General features: G+C 36.2%; 1 protein-coding gene across 1 annotated transcript in view; it reads left to right on the top strand.

The window, feature by feature from the left end:
- Window positions 1–15,222, top strand: part of LOC129004434 (neuroligin-1-like) — a 45,416-nt gene extending 30,194 nt beyond the window's left edge. The window contains exons 7-12 of the mRNA XM_054433019.1: window positions 5,428–5,674; window positions 7,774–7,925; window positions 8,406–8,527; window positions 11,392–11,538; window positions 11,916–12,095; window positions 14,617–15,222. Of these exons, the coding sequence (XP_054288994.1) occupies window positions 5,428–5,674; window positions 7,774–7,925; window positions 8,406–8,527; window positions 11,392–11,538; window positions 11,916–12,095; window positions 14,617–14,849 (1,081 nt within the window). The 3' untranslated portion in view covers window positions 14,850–15,222. The remainder of the gene's footprint in view (window positions 1–5,427; window positions 5,675–7,773; window positions 7,926–8,405; window positions 8,528–11,391; window positions 11,539–11,915; window positions 12,096–14,616) is intronic.
- The last annotated feature ends 6,067 nt before the right edge of the window (window positions 15,223–21,289 follow it).

Here is a 21,289-nt window from a genome sequence, read left to right as displayed (position 1 = left end):
AGTGCAAAAATAAAGGACTTTATTACTAGATGGCAAGATGTCTTTGAGTACGGAAGTGGCCCTAGAGGAAGGACGAATATAGTACAACACAAGATAGACACCGGAGATGCAAAACCCATACGTCAGGCCCCTAGACGACTCCCACTGGCAAAACGTGACGAAGCCGAGAGAATCATAAAAGAGATGGAAGCGGATGGTGTCATCGAGCCTTCTAGCAGCCCTTGGGTGTCACCTGTGGTACTAGTGAAAAAGAAAGACGGCTCAACAAGATTTTGCGTAGACTACCGCCTTCTCAACAATGTCACCAAGAAAGACAGCTACCCTCTACCCAGGATTGATGACACACTCGACACTCTGGGAGGATGTCAGATATTCTCAACCTTAGACCTCAGAAGTGGCTACTGGCAGGTCGGGCTCGCTCCCGAGGACAAGGAGAAGACAGCGTTCTCTATTGGGACAGGACTTTGGCAATTCACTGTGCTGCCTTTTGGACTTTGCAATGCCCCTGCTACTTTTGAAAGGCTCATGGAGAACGTCCTCAGGGGATTGTCATGGGAAACATGCCTGGTATACTTGGATGACATTATCGTCCTAGGTAAATCCTTCGAAGACCACCTGAAGAACCTGGAGAATGTCTTCATGCGACTGCGGATGGCTAATCTCAAGTTGAACCCCAAGAAGTGCAACTTGTTCCGCAAACAGGTTAATTACCTCGGCCATGTTGTATCAGACAAAGGAGTATCTGTGGATCCGGAGAAGATCAGAGCTATCACTGATTGGCCAATACCTCAGGATAAACACCAAGTTAGGAGCTTCCTTGGGCTGTGCGCTTACTACAGAAGATTTGTAAAAGGATTTGCTAATATTGCCAAACCACTAACTAAATTGACCGAAGACAAGAGAACCTTTGTTTGGGACAACGACTGTGAGAAATCTTTTGAAGAGCTGAAGGCCAAATTATGCAGCGCACCCATATTGAGCTATCCACGACCAGATGGAAAATTCGTACTAGACACGGATGCCAGCAATACCGCCATTGGAGGAGTCCTTTCTCAACTTCAGGACGGAGAAGAACATGTGATCGGATACTTCAGTAAGGTACTGTCAGCACCTGAGCGAAATTACTGTGTCACCAGGAGGGAGCTTCTGGCAGTGGTGAAGTCCATAGAACACTTTCACAAGTATTTGTATGGAAGAAGGTTCCTCTTGAGAACGGACCATGCCGCACTGATATGGCTTCTAAGATTCAAGTCTCCAGAAGGGCAGGTTGCTAGATGGTTGGAAAGGTTACAGGAGTATGACTTCGAATCAGTCCATCGTGCGGGACCGAGCCACAGGAATGCGGATGCACTTTCAAGAAGACCATGTGGAGACACCTGCATGCACTGTACACGCAAGGAAGACAAAAGTGCATCAGTTCATCGCGTGACCGCCGTAGACGACGAATGGGACAGTAAGAAACTGTCAGAGGACCAGAAGGAAGACCCAGACCTAAGACACGTCATGCAGTGGAAGATGGACAATAAAGGAAGACCATCGTGGCAGGATATTGCTCCATTGTCTAAGAACGTCAAGACCTACTGGGCGCAGTGGAACTCGATTTTAATGGAAGAAGGAGTTTTGAAGCGAGTCGTCGAATCGGAGGAAGGGGGGCACCGAAAACTCCAACTAATAATTCCAAGGAAGAGGGTTCCTGAAGTGCTAAAGGAAGTGCACGATGGAATTTCTGGAGGCCATCTAGGGGTACATCGTACACTGGTGAAAGTAAGGGAGCGCTTCTACTGGGCTAATCAGAGAGATGACGTCATAGACTGGTGCAGAAGATGTGTGACCTGCGCAGCATCAAATGGCCCTGTCAACAAACGAAAAGCACCAATGAGGAAATACAACGTAGGTGCCCCGTTTGAGCGCATTGCCATTGACGTAGCAGGACCGTTCCCCATGTCCGATGCTGGAAATAGATTTATTTTGGTAGCAATGGATTACTTCAGCAAATGGGTAGAGGCCTATGCATTGCCTAACCAGGAAGCGGTAACAGTTGCAGATATATTAATCAAGGAATTGGTGAGCAGATTTGGAGTCCCGCTCGAACTTCATTCTGACCAAGGAAGAAATTTTGAGTCAGCAGTATTCTCCAGAATGTGTGAAGTTCTTGGTATCCGGAAGACTCGAACAACACCTCTGCACCCACAGTCAGATGGCATGGTAGAACGCATGAACAGGACGATGGGAAGATATCTGTCAAAAGTTGTCTCCGAACATCAGCGGGACTGGGACCAATACCTGCACCTGTTTCTACTTGCGTATAGGAGTTCTGTCAACGAAACCACCGGCCAGACTCCAGCCAACGTAGTTTTTGGCCGAGAGCTCCGTCTTCCATGCGATCTGCAGTATGGATTGAAGCCGGATGAATGTGTGGTTGGCGAGGACTACGTATCGGATCTGCGGAAGAGGATGGACGAGATACATGAGAAAGTTCGTCGCAACATATCTGGAGCAAGTGACAGGATGAAGGAGAGGTACGACGTGAAGGCCGAGAAAGGAGGGTTCACACCTGGTGATCTCGTGTGGCTACATAATCCTCGAAGGCGTCGTGGTTATTCACCTAAACTCCAGAACTCATGGGAAGGACCCTATGAAGTTATTTCCCGTTTAAATGACGTCATATACAGGATTAAGAAACAACCAAATGGCAAACCAAAAATAGTTCATTTTAACAGGCTTGCACCCTACAAAGGAGATCACAGCCAACAAGTTCGGAACCTCTCAACCGAGCCAAGAGACGTCGTGCCTGAGAGATATGGAAATGAGGGACTGAGGTTGTTATACAAGGACCTCTTCACCTTGCCAGTGGAATATGCCTTGGCACACTGCGTAGCAGAAGACCTGAGAGCGTCGCGAGGTATAGCCACAGTTTTCAGGAAAAAGTTTGGAGGGACCGAAGATCTTGAGCGTCAGAGCCCCGCCATTGGCACAACCCTTCACCTGAAGCGCAATGGACAGCATTTGTTCTACCTCGTTACGAAGGAAACATCTAACAAGAAGCCGTCCTACGAATCCTTGAAGAAAAGCCTGCAAGACCTGCGAGACAAGCTCCTTCGGATTGGAATCAAAAAGCTGGCTATTCCAAGGCTGGGATGTGGTTATGACGGATTGGAATGGAAGATTGTAAGAAATATGGTGCAGGAACTTTTCGATGACACTGGCATCGACATTGTGGTCTGCGTATTCAACCCGTGGGGGACCGGAGACATTGGTCCAGAAGATCTCAATCTTCGAGAGAAATCTGTTCTGGGGCAGAACAGTCTTAAGGAGGGGGTAGTGTTACAAGTCAGGAGCCCCGCGCAACAATAGCCAGGCGCCGTCTCGAAAGGGTTGTTTGTTTACACGGGTTTCTCCGTACGTGCCAGTGAAAGACAATAGACCCATGTCAACGGACTACGTCAATAGGGTCTTTGACATCCACCAGAAGCTTCTACGGTGATCTGTAAACAGCTTTGTTTGGGCTACTAGGTGCCTCCAGAATGTTCCACGGTAAACTTATATAAGGGACCGTCTTCCGGCACACGGCAGTTGAGTTGAGTTGAGCCTTCCGAGAATCGCCGCACCAAGCGCCCGTCGGTGTTAGTGACCAGTGCTAGTGCTAGTGGCAGTGACAGTGTAGTGACAGTGAGAGTAACAGTGTAGTGACTCTAGTGACAGTGTAGTGACAGTGTTGTAACAGAAGTGATAAATCCTGTAGAGGCTAGCTGTAAGTAGAAACATTGTAAATTAGAATAGGCTTTAGCTAGGTTTAGATAGGGTTAGTTAGGTGTTAGGTAATTTTAATATCTGTAAATATATAATAATTAGTGTAAATAAATAGTTATTATAAAATCGCCAAGTTTTATTTGTAAAGAACCCGTTAAGCCCGCAACAATACTATTTGACCCAATACATCGCTAGAGGTGAAGTAATGTAAAGATTGTACAATCCTTTTGTTGTACTCTGTCCAAATGTAGACAAATATTTTAAGAACTCACATCCACGGTTTAACATATCTTATACATACATATTGAATTGATAAAAGTGTATAACACCAGCTTGATCCCGAATTATAAGTTAAAGTACAGAATTAGAGGCTTAGTCTTGTTATCGTACACACTTAACCGATAAATCTTGATAAGAACTTCAATACAGTAACGTGTAAGTTTGATAAAAAAATTTGTATTACCATATGAATTAGTGGACAACTCTATCACTTAGTAGAGGACTAGGATTAAGTAATTAGTATAAAACGTTTAGAATTGTGATTTTTCACATATAGCATCAATATTCAATGTCTATTATTTGCCAATTATATTTCAGTTAAATTTCACTATCACCCTAGCTAACACCATCTCCTATGTGTATAATACATGGTAATTACTACAGAACTTTATTCTTATCTTAAATATAAATTGTTTCTTTTAATCAGCGGTTACAAAAAATAATATAGTTCACATCTTGGTCCAAAAGTAAGTTTCCAACCTCTAATTCACCTAAACCTTTAATTGGAGTTTGTTAGACTAGTCGTAATTTATAACCCTATTAAAAACTATGCGACTAGCAAAAAAAAAAATTGAACTGTATCATTTATAGTTTATTTTTATTTTGGTTGTAAAGTGTAAATGTTTATTAGATTCTTCGTTGAGGGAACGACACTTTTTGTAAATCAGGACAAGTCTTAGTGGTACAGTAGTTGGAAAGATTTTCTCAGACGTCGTGATAGTAAATTACAATATAGTTGTCAATACTACCTGACTGAAACAAAATCTGTGATTGATCACTGTAAAAGTAAAGTTAACACATTTCGTCTCTACATCTTCTAAAGTGTCCAACTCAACGTTGACAAAGATTAACGACCTCTTTCCAAAAGAGATGTTGGATTTATTGGTGTGAGTGAAACCACTATTTTTTTAGTTACCACGTTTGAAATTGATTTAATGTCGGTGTGCGTGTTAAAGAATAGATAAGAGAATGTTAAACTATTAATTGTAAATACTTTGAAATTAAACTAACCTCCTCTAATTAACTTGTGAATTTTTAAAAATAAAATCTTTAAGTAAAAAATTAAATAAGAATATCTTCAAGAGATATATTCAAATAAATCTATGTAAAATAACAGTTCTTCAATTCGGAAAACATGTTTTAACAACTCTGATGAGAAAGGTATTCGCCTTTGTTCGGGTAAAACCGACTTGTGAGTTCAACCGATCAATAAAACAATAGCGCCCTTACCTCCCGCATATTTCAACAAAAGCAATATGTAAATTCCAACCCGAACTTTCTGCTTTGCACAACTTGATGAATAAGACCTTTCCGAACAGTCTGAGAACACTTAACCACAAAGAGAGGTGGTTTATCTTCATAACTCTAACAGGATTTAAAGTTTTAGTATCGTTTCAGAACTTTCGTCCGAAACACCTTTGTGTATCATCTCAACGAGTTGTTCTCGACGGTTCGCAACGAGTACACGGACTGGGACAAGCCCATCATACATCCTATCAATCTTCGTGACTCTCTACTAGAGGCGCTCAGTGATGGGCACACAGTGTCTCCTGTGGTACGTCTAGCCTTAACACACTCCAGGAGAGGATCTACCACATACATGCTACACTTCAACTACCAGACCAAGGAGACTGACTATATACAGGTACTCCATCAATATTCGTGACTGGCCAGCTGAAGGAGACTGACTTTGCAGTTACTAACTTACCTTTTTGTAATAATAGCAAACTCTCTTAAAAACCTTTATAAGTTTGTTTTCTACTTAATTTCAACTTTTTCGTGTTATCCTTTGTCATATATCTTACTCAAATGATCGTTTAAATCGAGAGTGTTGTTATCCAGCCTAAATATTTAAATATGTCTTCCACCTGACCTGGCTATCCTGCATGTTCATTTTCTGCATAAATCCCAGAGTGAATACTTATGGGCTAGCCGTCTTCAAGCAATAGAACTAAAAGTACTGGATTGGGCTAGCTTTGATTTAGCTCCAATAGTATATTTAAACATTGTTGTAGGGGTGCAGTCCAAACCCTTAAGTTACTATCTAACTTCAACCTTTTTTAGGTATCATCAAATGATACTTTAAACGTATCCTCTGGGTACATGATCATTCACGCTGGAATGAAGCCAATAACCCCCAAACTTGGAGGTTGAAGTGTAACAGGCAAAAGGTTTTATTGTAGTATTTATTTCTGTAGTCAACGAAGAGAGTAAAAGATTTAGAGATCAAAGGGAGGGGAAAATTAATTACATTGACATCGAAGGAGACAAAGGAGACTTGGCTTGTTTCTTTTCTTCAGCAAGATTGCGTAGGTTGTATCTCAATCCAGCCACTTTTGAACGTGTTTCCTATATAAAAACCTTATGAATATTACCTGGCGCTTAGTAATGAATTAAAGTAATACGGTTAAGTCAACATAGATATGTGTGTAACTAATGACTCCAACGTAGTAGAAGAAATGAATGGTAATTACAATTAGTTGTCAATACCTCTGACTGAAACAAAATCAGTAATTGATCACTGTAAAAGTAAAGTTAACACATTTCGTCTCTACATCTTCTGAAGTGTCCAACTCAACGTTGACAAAGATTAACGACCTCTAACCAAAAGAGATGTTGGATTTATCGCTGTGAGTGAAACCACCATTTATTTGTGGTTATCAGGTTTGCAATTGAGAATATATTTTACTGTACGTCTATCTGTCATCATTTGTATCCCTCTTCAAATAAAAATAACAACATATTTACATACATGGTCCTAATTACTATGACTTGGTCGTGAAAATAAATAGCACGTGATTCTTGTTACATGAGTAGAAAGCTGAAATAATAGTCTAAGTATAAACCATATATTTGTACAATTTAAATCATTCGAATAAAACTTAATATCATACTTATTTTAACTTTACTATATTTTATAACGTATATTTTATTCAATTTAGATTGTTAAAAGTATTTAATGTGGAAATAGGTAAGTTCTAGAAGCAAAATGCGTTTTTTAACCGTCGTAATAGAAAATGTCTACATTCATTTCTTAAACTACACAAAATTTGGTCAGAAGAAAACATAATTATTTAATTTTCTGCGATACGTAAGCTAAAATATTTGTTTATAAAATGTAACTTAACCACGTTTGTTAATATAAATATTTTAACTACAAATAATTGCAAAAACTGTTATTTACAGGTTGAATTGGTATTCAGTTAGTTATTTTCCTTTAAAGTGTCAGAGAAACTTGAGGTGAACATTCAACGATAAAACTAGTTACATAATGAAGTTGTCAGAGTTTGTAGTTGCATTTCAAAGGTTGACCTCAACTGTCAACTCTTATTTAATGTCGTAGCTTTACCATTAACCTACTTTACTTTTAGGAGTAATACGACTACAATAGGATTTAACAGAATTTCAATGATTTCATTTTAACTGTTGATGGCTATTGGTAATTATTATGGAGAATCTTTGATATTTTTCATATGCAATATTTAAAGTCGCAAAAAAATCCTTGCATCAAACCGATAAACCTAGAGCTCGTTTTATCCAAATAAAGCTTTTAACTGAGCTTGGCTGTTTTTTTTTTTCATATCTAATCATTAGATTTGCTTACCATTAGGATGGGTAAAATGCCGAAAGAAGCATTGTTTCGAAATGGCCAATGATACATTCCTAAAGTATTAACATGGAACAGGCATATATACATATTTTTATATCTATTTATCGTCTGTTTATATTCCTTGATGTTTTCAGAGGCTGGGAAGTCTCCGGGGTGAGATCGTCCCCTACCTGCTGGGGTTCCCGTTGGTGGGGGGAGACCCCTTGTACCCAGCCAATCACACACATGCTGACATAGCCGTCTCGGAACATCTGCTGACGCTGGCCACCAGATTTGCACGGACCGGGTATGCAGTGTTCACATAAAAAATATGTTATTCTAAATATTTTATAAAGCAAAAAAAGTTATTCATCAACTGTAGGTTAATCAACAGTATTATAAATTATTTTTTTTACAAAGCACGTCTTAAACAATCGATGTAGATATAGTAAGATACATTATGATTGTCTGTGTTCTTTATAATCGTAATGAAAAAAATCGAGTACAGATGAAATGCAAATATTCTCTTTAATTACACGTATTGTCTTTAAAACTCCTATACCTTTAAAATCGAGGGTTTAATTTGTCATCTATGATATGTTTTTGTATTTCAACCCATAAAATATTAAATCTAATATTTTTTTATCAGCTCTAAGTTCTTTATGTTTTTTGTCTGTTTAAAATAGGTCATTATAATTTAATTCTTAGCACTGGTTTGAAGTGCCATATGAAATATTTTTTAAAAAATAACCATTTTTACATACCGTTCAAACTGGTTTATGTTCAGGGACCCTAACAGGGCAGTTAGAGGGAGAGGAAGCTCAGATATATCAAGATCAAGAGATGATCATCACCATGGCCTGCACTGGGATACCTACAACCCCAACACACAACTATATCTGAGTCTAGGTTGGTATCTATCTAGTAAAAACCTTATGCTTAGTAAATAATTATCGTTCTCCTTAACATTTAAGTGTAATTTTCAAAAGTTTTGACTTTTAAAATTAAATAGACTTTATTGAGAAAAATGAACTGCTCTTACATTGATTGACACGTTCGTTGAATAATCGTAACCTCAACATAATAATATTTAGGTCTAAAAATGAATCATACAACAGTATTAATTTACAAAAGCCTTTTAATCAGGATTAATGGAAAAATTTGAATATGAAAGCGTTAAAACACTCATCAATTATGACTTGTACACAAACCTGATTTAATCATTCTTATGAAAATGCACTCAAGAACAAAAAAATCCCTGTATTAATTCTTTTTAATTATTTGCAGTAAACTGCCACACTGATGTTTGATTAACATTTAAAAATACTTAAAACTCCTAAGTATTCGGTTGAATAATTTGAGAGTTATTTCCATCTGATCACACCTGTTGTTTCAAAACAACCCGTTGTTTTCGAGTACACAAAACTGCAAAACACTTCATCGAAACACATTTCACACAAACAGCTTATTGCAAACTCCACAGGTCTATTCGCTGGTAAATTATGTGAAAACTAGTCTTTTTTTATCAATGTAGCCTAAATAATTTTGACGTTTACATTAAGTTTTAAAATATTTTAAGATTATTTTTCTTTATGTAAATAGCCCACAAAAGCCGTGTTAAAAGAGCATAAAAACTGGGTCACCTTTGTTCACTCGAAAGGTCACAGTTTTCATGCAAGCGACTTTGTTGGTAGTTTTACATATTTTATGAGCGAAGACTCAGCGAAATAAAAGGACCAAGAGGCACTTTTCGCCGGTGCTAATAAAAATGTGAGCACTCTTGAAAACCCTTCCGCTTAACAGCCTACACTTTGTAAGTGTTTCACAGGTTGAAAATATTTAACCTTACATATTACTTTAAATTATGCTTTAAATTTATCTTTAAAATGCGGTTACTAAATGTACAAATAAAGTTTGCAGCTAAACTGAATAATTACTATGTGTTAGATATTATCATAGTCGAATGTATCATCATGAAACAATTTAAAATTGGCCTTTTATTCACCAAATTTAATTGACTCCACCGCAGAGAAGAAAGATACTTTGGACCCTTGAAAATTATTAAACCCCTCCCAAGGCCTTTTTATTCAATAGTACAAACGAAATATTTTATTCAGAGCACAACTGAAATAGTAGTGGGAGCAAATGGTTTCCTTACTAAATGCTTGGATCAAATCCTAAAAACAACTAAAGGGCATATTTAATGTTACCCGAATGTTCAAGTCGTATATAAATGTTAATTTATATTTTATTATCGTCGTATTTTTTTGTTTTAAGAAAATACAAAACCTTTCAAAGAAAAATTTGCATTAAAAGACATTTAACATGTAAAAATATTAAAAATATAACTCTTGATAAGAAGATTAGAAACCAAATACAACAACAGAAACATTGCTGTAATTTATTTACAAACCTTAAGTTCTGACCATATCCATGATATAGAGAGAAGGATGACTAAGGGTCATTGAAACCCATTAGAAAGGCCGGTCGAGTGTCCCTGAGCCAATAATATGGATTGCCTCTTGAACCAGGGAGGAGAGGGTAATGTGGAAGTTAAATAAGACAATTATCCATCGCAAGGTATGTTCATTTATAAGGGTCCATTACTTTGATAAATTATAAGAACAGTTATAATTAGAAATTTATTTAAATGGTTCTGTTAGTTCTTCTGTTATCCACGTAATAGTCATAAGTAAAATTTTCAAAAGGCCAGGAATTTCTACGAGTATTTGTCTTAATCTAATGTGACCATGACAGAAAATAGTTTTTATCTGATGCATACATTTTGACTTTTTCTTATTACTTCACCAATCTATTACTTTGCAAACTTGGAGGTCTAATAATTGGAATAAAACATATTGAATTAGAATTTTTTTCAATTATAAACTTGTTATTTCTAGTAGTGTAGTATTTATATGTCTTGGTTTGATCGACTTATGTTTTTATTCCAATGGTCAAGACATATGATGGTCCAATCATCTTATACATAACTTATAACATTTACTACGTCATAAGTTACGTATAACTTTAACTTATAATCATACGTAGCTTACGCTGTTGGTGTAGAGTACTCAGACTGACAATAGTCTCTCTCCGAAAAGTCTCTCAGCTGTCTCCGAACATGTCAATGATAATCCCCAGTCCTTTTCCAAGTCAAAGAAATCTTGTTTAGCTTCACAATAGTCGTATTGACTACTGAACTTTCACCTACCGAACAGATCTTGAGAATGGACTCTAAAAGGCATTCAGAGATCTGGCAACGAAGGGGGGGGGGGGAAATCAATTTTGCTATTAAGTAGTCTTTGGATAAAAACTAAGTCGGCAACACAGCACCTCAAGTGAAGATTTTGCAGGTGTTAATAATCGTACAAGATAGCCAACACTCACTAGGGACTTCACGATACTGCATGTCTTGACAGACACAAAGAAATCGGATACATTTCTTCTGAATACCCTTGAGTGTAAGGGTAACCAAACTGGGCTGGCGGCTACTCTGGCAGCTGACCATAAAACAGCACTACAGTGTTTTCAGAGCAATGGCGTTTGTTAGTCCACGGGTAGCTTGAAATATGCAGCTCAAGAGCTGAATTACTATTTTACATTATAAAATCGGCATTCCCATCAATAGAGAAGTCTAATGAGCAGACCATACTTGAGCCTTTTCCTACTTAGACTCTTTTGAGGTTGGTTCATAACGGGGCAATCTTACATGTGTCACACCGTATTGTTACTATCCTTATATTAGCAATAATATTTACTCTTGTTTGTTGCAGGTACGAGGAGTCGAATGCGCAGTCACTACCGAGGACACAAGATGTCTGTTTGGCTCAACCTCATTCCTCAGCTTCATAGACCAGGAGACAGAGATGTGGCTATGAGACATCACCACTTCCAGGAACGAGACCATCGCCATTATGATGGTAAATTCAACAAAACACGGCTTACACAAATTATAAAAAATAATTTGACTATGCAAGGCCAGGATATTTTTAAGAGCGTTACGAATAGAAGTCATACACCTCATCCTGTAGCAGCTGGGTACAGCTCAACTGATTCTTAATCGTAGACCGAATACCATCGAAAGTCATGTCACCAGTCAATGCTACAAACCCAAACTATACATTTTAACTATGGTCTTTCTGACTAAGTAAATATTTTTATTGCCATACAGTCAAAAATCACAGCCATGGCAGTAAAAATCACAGTATGTTCATATAAATCCTATTTTTACTTGTCTTAGGTATTCACTTATTTTTAATTGAAAAAACGATTTGTTAACAATCAATCATTATTTCAGGAGCGGTAAGGCCAGAGACATTGACTCATATTACAACCCCATCAACTACAACCTTGATGGCGGAGAAGGAGGATTGTGAAAACACTACAGACGAGGAGAATCAACCTCAGCCAAGCACTGAGGACCGCAACACCCCAGTTCCTCTGGCTCCTGAGACAGCTCCAACACAAGATAAGTCAGGTATGAGAGTAGTAGAGAGGACAACCTCAGCCCAACACTAAGAACCGCAACACCCCAGTTCCTCTGGCTCCTGATAAATATGCAACACAAGATAAGTCAGGTATGAGAGTAGTAGAGAGAGGACAACCTCAGCCCAACACTAAGAACCGCAACACCCCAGTTCCTCTGGCTCCTGAGAAATCTGCAACACGAGATAAGGTCAGGTATGAGAGTAGTAGAGAGAGGATAACCTCAGTCCAACACTAAGAAACGCAACACCCCAGTTCCTCTGGCTCCTGAGAAATCTGCAACACAAGATAAGGTGAGGTATGAGAGTAGTAGAGAGAGGATAACCTCAGTCCAACACTAAGAAACGCAACACCCCAGTTCCTCTGGCTCCTGAGAAATCTGCAACACGAGATAAGGTCAGGTATGAGAGTAGTAGAGAGAGGATAACCTCAGTCCAACACTAAGAAACGCAACACCCCAGTTCCTCTGGCTCCTGAGAAATCTGCAACACGAGATAAGGTCAGGTATGAGAGTAGTAGAGAGAGGTATACTGATGTAAGGGAAATGTTAATTAAATTTAAATTATTTTAATTCACAGAATATATAATGTACATATAATATCATGATCAATGGCTAACTAGTTTGACTGTTATTACACTTCACCTTGTTGGCAGAACTGGAGAACAGCTGTTAATTAACTAAAGTCATTTTTGTAATGAGCTGTTTCTTCAAATCTTCCTTAGTTGGCTGATTCCCTTAAAAATTGTACAAACTCGTGAAAATACGAGTTCAAGCATTAGGCCTACTGTACTTGAAACAGTCATAGTCCGTAGGAACTGGGAATCACAGCCTATTTAAGCGAGTCAAATCCTAGGAAATTTACCAAGTAAGACTGTTGCCATTTAATTACTGATATAGTAATATTAGGTATCATTTATAAGGAAGATTATAAAGGATTTTCATTATTTTGAAGAATAAAATTATAATTTGTTAATACCATGCATTGGAGTAATTTGTGCAGCATCCTAACATCTGAGGGAAATCACCTAATAATAGGTTATCACAGCAAACCTCATCTTAGCTGTTAGCTTGGTTGTTGAAGAATAATAAGTCCAAATTAAATCTAGCCTACCTACTTTCCGGTGATTGGCCATACAGGGGTACTGGGTAGCGTATAGAGGATAACCTCAGTCCAACACTAAGAACCGCAACACACCAGTTCCTCTGGCTCCTGAGAAATCTGCAACACAAGATAAGTCAGGTATGAGAGTAGTAGAGAGAGGACATAACCTCAGTCCAACACTAAGAAACGCAACACCCCAGTTCCTCTGGCTCCTGAGAAATCTGCAACACAAGATAAGTCAGGTATGAGAGTAGTAGAGAGAGGACATAACCTCAGTCCAACACTAAGAAACGCAACACCCCAGTTCCTCTGGCTCCTGAGAAATCTGCAACACAAGATAAGTCAGGTATGAGAGTAGTAGAGAGAGGACATAACCTCAGTCCAACACTAAGAAACGCAACACCCCAGTTCCTCTGGCTCCTGAGAAATCTGCAACACAAGATAAGTCAGGTATGAGAGTAGTAGAGAGAGGACATAACCTCAGTCCAACACTAAGAAACGCAACGCCCCAGTTCCTCTGGCTCCTGAGAAATCTGCAACACAAGATAAGTCAGGTATGAGAGTAGTAGAGAGAGGACATAACCTCAGCCCAACACTAAGAACCGCAACACCCCAGTTCCTCTGGCTCCTGAGAAATCTGCAACACAAGATAAGGTGAGGTATGAGAGTAGTAGAGAGAGGATAACCTCAGTCCAACACTAAGAAACGCAACACCCCAGTTCCTCTGGCTCCTGAGAAATCTGCAACACAAGATAAGGTCAGGTATGAGAGTAGTAGAGAGAGGATAACCTCAGTCCAACACTAAGAAACGCAACACCCCAGTTCCTCTGGCTCCTGAGAAATCTGCAACACGAGATAAGGTCAGGTATGAGAGTAGTAGAGAGAGGATAACCTCAGTCCAACACTAAGAAACGCAACACCCCAGTTCCTCTGGCTCCTGAGAAATCTGCAACACAAGATAAGGTCAGGTATGAGAGTAGTAGAGAGAGGATAACCTCAGTCCAACACTAAGAAACGCAACACCCCAGTTCCTCTGGCTCCTGAGAAATCTGCAACACAAGATAAGGTCAGGTATGAGAGTAGTAGAGAGAGGATAACCTCAGTCCAACACTAAGAAACGCAACACCCCAGTTCCTCTGGCTCCTGAGAAATCTGCAACACAAGATAAGTCAGGTATGAGAGTAGTAGAGACGTTAAAAACAATTATATGCAATTATATAAAAACAATTATATAAAAATAATTATATTATCAAGCACACATTATGAAAATGTCGCAAAACTACAAATTGGCCTCAACACAACCAAAGGCAATAGTGATAATTGTCCTTGTAAACAAATCTACAAATATACAACTCACATTCTACTCTATTATCTAAACACTGATTACATATATCAAATTTTGTTAAACAGGAGTAGGAGCAACTGTGGTAGTCGGTGTGATGTTGTCAGTCCTGAATGCTGCTGTGATTTCTGCTACTCTCTGGCTGCGGCGACGTCAACACCAGGCGAGGATGTCGAGGAAACTTGAAGAGTTAGGAACAATTAGTGTGGCAACCTTCTCTAGAAACGTACCTCCAGCCACTCCAGTCAGGACGTCTAGCTTGGGACATCGAACTCCTTTGGACGACGAGATATCAGTCTGATCATGTTCATCATTACTTGTAACCACTTACAAAACAAGCAATCCAATATGGATATGCGTAAAGTAGTTAAATTGAAGGTGTGATCATATTTTACGGGACCCGGGTCAAGTTAAGAAAAGAAAAGCATTCACAGATGTAATGTTTTGTTGCACATCATAACCATTTCTTGTAATACATTTTACAGAAATATATATTCTAGTTCTCCATGTGTAAATACTTGTAAATAAAAACAAGAGCATCTTGAGATACCGTAACGATGGACGGTCATTGTAAACGTATCATTTATGTGAACATTTAGGTAATTTTGTATAGTAAAATATGTATACAATAAATTATAAGTGATTTTATAATCATAAGAAGGTGAACTTACCAGTTGTACGTCACTCTTTGTAAGATAATAATAAACGAAGTTTTGAAATAAACTGAATCTTTTTTCCTATTTTTGATAAAATAAGAAATAAATTAGTAGGTTCAGGAGAAAGTTAAAATTATTAAATAAATAGTAATAAGATTTAGTGGGCCAATATTATGAGGGATTGTTTGGATGTAGGCACTGTAATGGATTATTCGATTATATTTGAAAGTTTGAAAACTGATAGAAAATATTTGTGTGAGTTTTTTGTTTTAAATTTTAACCAGTCAACAATATCCAGTTTAGATGTTGGCAATATTCAGCAGATTCTTGTTTAAATACACTGAGTAGAATAAGTCCCAGGGGCGACAAGAAGAGAGACTTTCCTATTTCAGGTGAACAACCCATGTAAAAGAAGGTTACATGAACATATCAATACATCATCAGTAATGTTCTTGATGAAAAATATGCAACATTTAGCTTTGGTTATAATGTTTATAATAAACCGGCGTTTGATAAAAATCCATTATGAAACGACGAATTTCTAAGTGTATCGAACTAAAAGCATTTCTGTTTTGGTTATGCTAAACCGTATAAAGATTTATAATTTTTATTTATTCAACTATAAAAAAAAACACATCCTCAATCGATGCCCTCAGATATGTAATTTAATCCATTGATATAATTACATGAATAGTACTCAGAGGGCTACATATCGTGCAAATATTTCGTAGTACTCCCGTGTAGTAGATCTAATTTGGAATTAGTATATTTCATATCAAGAGTAGAAGTGAACATTTACATATTTTGAGACCATGTTTGAAGTGCGAGATTTATCGAGCACTTTTAATTGTTGAGATTATGTAGGCCTGTAGACCCACTTTCACTCGTGTTTGAAAGTTACTTTTCGATACACTACAAAGACTAATATTATTTTCTTAATTAAAATAGAAGTTGGATATCACCTTATTGCAAATAGGAACATGACAAATTTAAAGTTAATATTCAACATTCGTTGACCTACACAAAGACGAGTTTTAATATTTCGGTATCTTATCGCTCTATTCTCCAAGAGGCTTGGCTTCACGCATCATCTGTCACCGCACATGAGATCGCACGAGAACGATTTCAGTCTTTCAACCCTGCAGAAACAAATTTATGTTTGCTTACATTATTTATCAATCCAAATATTTATCAGAACATAGCTGCAAGTAATCCTACTTATAATAACCTAAAACTTCTTACTATAATTTATTATAGCATTTATACTAGATATTAATACTTCTCTGTCTTTTAATTTCAAGCAGCCTTTTACTTAAACTAATACTAGTGGCTAAAAACACTCTTCTCTTTATATTGCATTGCCTTGAAAACGTCAAGTCTACGTATTATTGAATCGTATTTACGTTTCTGTACAACCACGTAATTAGATATATATTTTTTAATATTGCAGCAAATGAGTAAACAGATTAAGTCACGACTAAACTGATAAAGAAACCTTCAGGGCTCTGCCAACATGAATGTTTATCTACAGAAGAGGTTTATGGAATCAAAGTAAACAAAACGTCACATGAAACCCACAACACCAAAACAGTTTCATTAATTAAATTTACTTTAGGAGAGCTTAAAACCACCACACTCGTTTATAATTCGTTAAATTAATTGTTTCGCGGACATAATGGGTCCAGCTCCGATTAATTTGTGCAAATCTATTTGTTAAACCCTAATTGAATGTCGAGTCTATGTTTTCAACTACGTTGCATACTAAATAATTTCAATCACGATTCACAACATATTTTTTAGATGTAGTGTAAGGTTAATCATTAAAAATATTCATATCATACAGCATGAATTGATTTTATTTTTATATTCTACCATGCAAGATGTATTTGTTATCTTTTTGATGATTGAAATTTTATTTTTGTGTGATTGATCATCACGTTGACCTAAACCTTACTTTATGGATATAATGAGGATATCTTAGCATAGACAAAGTAGCAATATGCTCCGAAAGATAAGAATACGTTGTTTTAATAAAGGAAGTGATCAATACCCTTATCTCAATTTGTTTCAAACTCTCATATGTTAAAGGTTAAAGCCTTTTCTTTTTTAATACTATACGACTTTAACTATTTCTACAAATATATCATTTAACTATAGGCCTACAGACTTTAATATAATACTGTAATAAATATTAAAGGAGCTCACGATTGCATTCAAGGAAGACATTGAAATTGATTAATTCATGATAAAAAATGTCAATGACTTTGAGATAATCTGAATATTGCATAGAACCTGCAAAACACATATTTCATACCTTATTCATGGGGTTAATTGTTATTTTCGCAAGCTTAACTGGAAATCCCTCTAAATTATAGCTCTCACCTACACTACTAATACATGTACTAAACATAAAATTACATTGTCACTTGTGTTTCAAGAAATCTTATTAAGTTTTAAAATGGAAAGGTGCAGAAAAAATTTAATAAATTATCAAAAATATTGTTCTAAATAAATTAAAATATAAAAGGCTAAGTGGATTTGAAGAAGGTTGGATGGAGTTGCTTGGAGTATTTTTATACAAAGAGGCTAAAATTATTTCTAAGCCGAGTATATCATATAATGAAGGTTAATTATTCAAACATTCTCTTCTTTACCTTCCACGTAGTCTCTTGTAGTCTACCTCGGAATGTTTTCACCTAAAATCTTACAATTATCTTACATTACAATTGTTAAGTTAAAACTATCATTTCCAATTTTCCAGCGCCCTTGTGAATTGTTTATGTTTTTTTTTTACTTAGAGGAAATAATATAATATGAGATAAAATATATAATTAACATGACCCGTTAAAACATTTTTTTACAGAATAAAAGTGTTCCGTTTAACAAATGTTAATGCATAATACGAGCTCGTTTACAAAACATTTGCTAAAACATGTCGTACACCCCCTGAACTTTAAATTGTTTCTTATAAAATATAAATCACAATACTACGTACATGTTATAAAGGTTGAGCCATAAATACTGATAGTTTTTATACGGCGATTGCTCAGCTGTTATATTATTATCCACAGAGTTCATTGTTGCAGATAGCTGTTTAGTTAATGCCACTTTGATGTTAGTTACCATGGCATCAGTGGCAAGTGCAGCATTGTTATTTAGTGATTGCAACATTAAGAATGAGTCCGTTATTGTAACGCATAGACAGTTTCGTGTTCACTTCAACATTGGCCGTCATGGAATATTTCCTTGTCTAAATACAATTGATTTTAAAGTGAGTAAATAGCTTTCTGAAAGAATAATACCTATTTCAGCTAATAATAGTCAACCATCGATCTATTAAAAAATAATTAAAAGAGATGTTAGATGTAGGTAGTTATCAAGATACTCTATTCAGGATGAAACGTACTTGAGAACATAAAACCAAAATCAAAGAACAAAACAACAAATAGGTTTGTGCAAATTAACCGAAATTGGACACATTGTGTTGGTCAAACAATTAATTTTAACGACTAACTAACTAGTGTGGTGGTTAAAAGCTCTCCAAACGTAAATTTAATTGGTGGAGCAGTATTCTAGGGCTCATTTGTGGTTTTGTTTACATTGATTCCGTAAACCTCTTCTCTACACAAACCTCCACAATGTTAACAGTGTCTGTAAGATTACTTTATTAGTCTCTTTGTGGCTTAATATTTACGCTTTGGTCGTATTTTTTCAAATAGTTAGATTTTTTAGTTTTTATTTGATTTTATACATATAAATTTGAACGTAGAGTGTTTTTGGCTTCTGAGGACCTTAAAATGAAAAAGTAAGTCGGTCTGGGTCTAAATTGTACTGTAATATCCACGGTAGTAGTCTATTCCCTATATCGTAAATTCACTTGAGGTTCTGAGTAATTTTAGGCCTTCGTTAAGCAAATTACTTAGCATGTAGTCAATACTAAGTGCACAGTATCATAATTTCCTTACACGGTAATTCATTATTCCTAGTACTAGTAGCTATATTCATAATAATGTTTGAATATAAATTGTAGTTTATTTAAAGGATGATTGATAAGTAATTATCAATTACAAGAGCTGGATGTATTTATTAATTTGTATTTTCTTCTATATCCACTTAGATATTATATTTAAAGTTATCCTAACAGTTCAACCTCACTTATTATTATCTCAGCAGTTTTTAAACAATTAAATAAGGTGTAATACTGGGCGTTTAGGAGAATTTACAGTTTTCACTGTTAAATAAACATCCATTTTAAATTTGCCTATGTTTTTCGCTGCACGGATAACCATTCTTCTAGGACCAGAACTTACAGAGTGCCTCAGACGAACCTCTCTGTCCCGGATCCTCTCCTTGGACCTCGCATCTCCCAGGTTCCTATCGACCACCGGACCTTGGTTTACAAGAGACGTCCGCGACATCCTGGATCGCGCAGATCAACATTCATCGTTCGTCTGGTGGTTATCTAGAGTTGAATAACCACCAGGTTCAGGAAGGAGTGAAGAAGCATCAAAGGAATAGTATTTTAAGGTCAGTTTTGCTATTAAGATTTATGATCCTTGAGAATTATTTATGAGAGCAACTGCCTTGCCTTTATGTTATTTAAATATATTATGTAGGGTGAATTTGGGTCTAAACAAGCAGTTGGATTATGCGCGTTTCCAAACTTTGTTTGATTACGTTTTTTAAAATGTCCTTACGCAAACAAAATGATTAGAGTACTGTACATAAGCATAAAGTTGCATTTTAATATTTTAAATGTAAGTAATATGATCTAAACTAAAAACTTGATTATATTAAAGAATCTACCACATTGAACCTAGGGGTTAAGTGAAATCAACACTTATTTTTACAATGTTATGTTTATATTCCTAAATAATCTTTATATTATTTTAGACCTATATTATAAGGTATTTAAAGAAGTATAAAACAAAACTAAACCTACAATACAAGTTAGAGAATATGTAATGTTGTTGATGAAAGCACGTATCTAATAAAACTTTGTATGACCTCTGATGCTTTTGCAAGTTATAATCATAAGGCTATATTACCTTGTTGCAGGTCATTTTAAATATTCAACTAACCTAACACAATTGACAAACTCATCGCTAAAGTAGGCCAATTAATCTAGAGTCAAATTAAGCATAACATCAATCTTAAGGCAATAGAAATTAAATATAGGATATTTTCAACAAGGGTGTCAAGTCTAATTTAATACAACAACAACTTTTATACAATTTCAATACTGTTTTGTTTAAATGAGACAGCATTCAATTTAAAAAGTACCAAATTTCAAAGATTTGTTTAGTATAACCTTTAAATTTTTGCAAATACAAACTCAGGTGATATGAACATACATATTTTGTGGCTATTGAAATAATCTGCATTAAATTGTGAACAATAATAATTATCACATTAGTTTGTATCTTGCTTTGAAGATGGAATATATTATGGGATATATTTGTTGTATTCAACCTGGAACGATAGCCATGACGCACGCTGCACCACTACATCTACTCCGGGTAAAATACACTTTGAGGTGGAAAAAACTGATATAAGAAAATTTAAGCCATATTTTTATATCATATATACAAGATAATATAAAAAAACGACAAAACCCGAGCATGGGAACACTGAAAAAGTAGACGTTTTCAAACATTCCAAAATTCAATTTTTTCATAATAGGACAATTACAGTAGTAGTCAGAGAAATATAGGATATGACCATAAAAAATTTTCAATGAAACGTTTTATAGTTTTATTTTTAGTGTTGGGTTAGTCAATTTTTTTAGAACCTAAATATTACTCAAGTATCACAAGTAATAAAGTTGTATTAAATTATATGACCTAAAAGTGGATGTTCAACCCCTTATACTTTCCAACACACTTGTTAAATTAGATTTCTTACCGATTATCACGTTTCTTATCGAATTAACATAAAAAAGGCTACTTTAGTGGGATGAAAAATAAATAGATTATTATCAAATAATTACCAATCATTGAGATGAAGACACTGGGTGCGTATTTTAACCCAAATATGAGCTGTGTAGCTTTGCTACTAGCTAAGACCAGCATTTTCATTAGCCAGG

This window comes from Macrosteles quadrilineatus, unplaced genomic scaffold (genome assembly GCF_028750875.1).
Source record: "Macrosteles quadrilineatus isolate MER2022 unplaced genomic scaffold, UCM_ALF_1.0 Scaffold_9__3_contigs__length_116548681, whole genome shotgun sequence".
Taxonomy (NCBI): Eukaryota; Metazoa; Arthropoda; class Insecta; order Hemiptera; family Cicadellidae; genus Macrosteles; species Macrosteles quadrilineatus.
The sequence above is the reverse complement of the archived record's forward strand: the minus strand, read 5'-3'. Positions and strand labels throughout refer to the sequence as shown.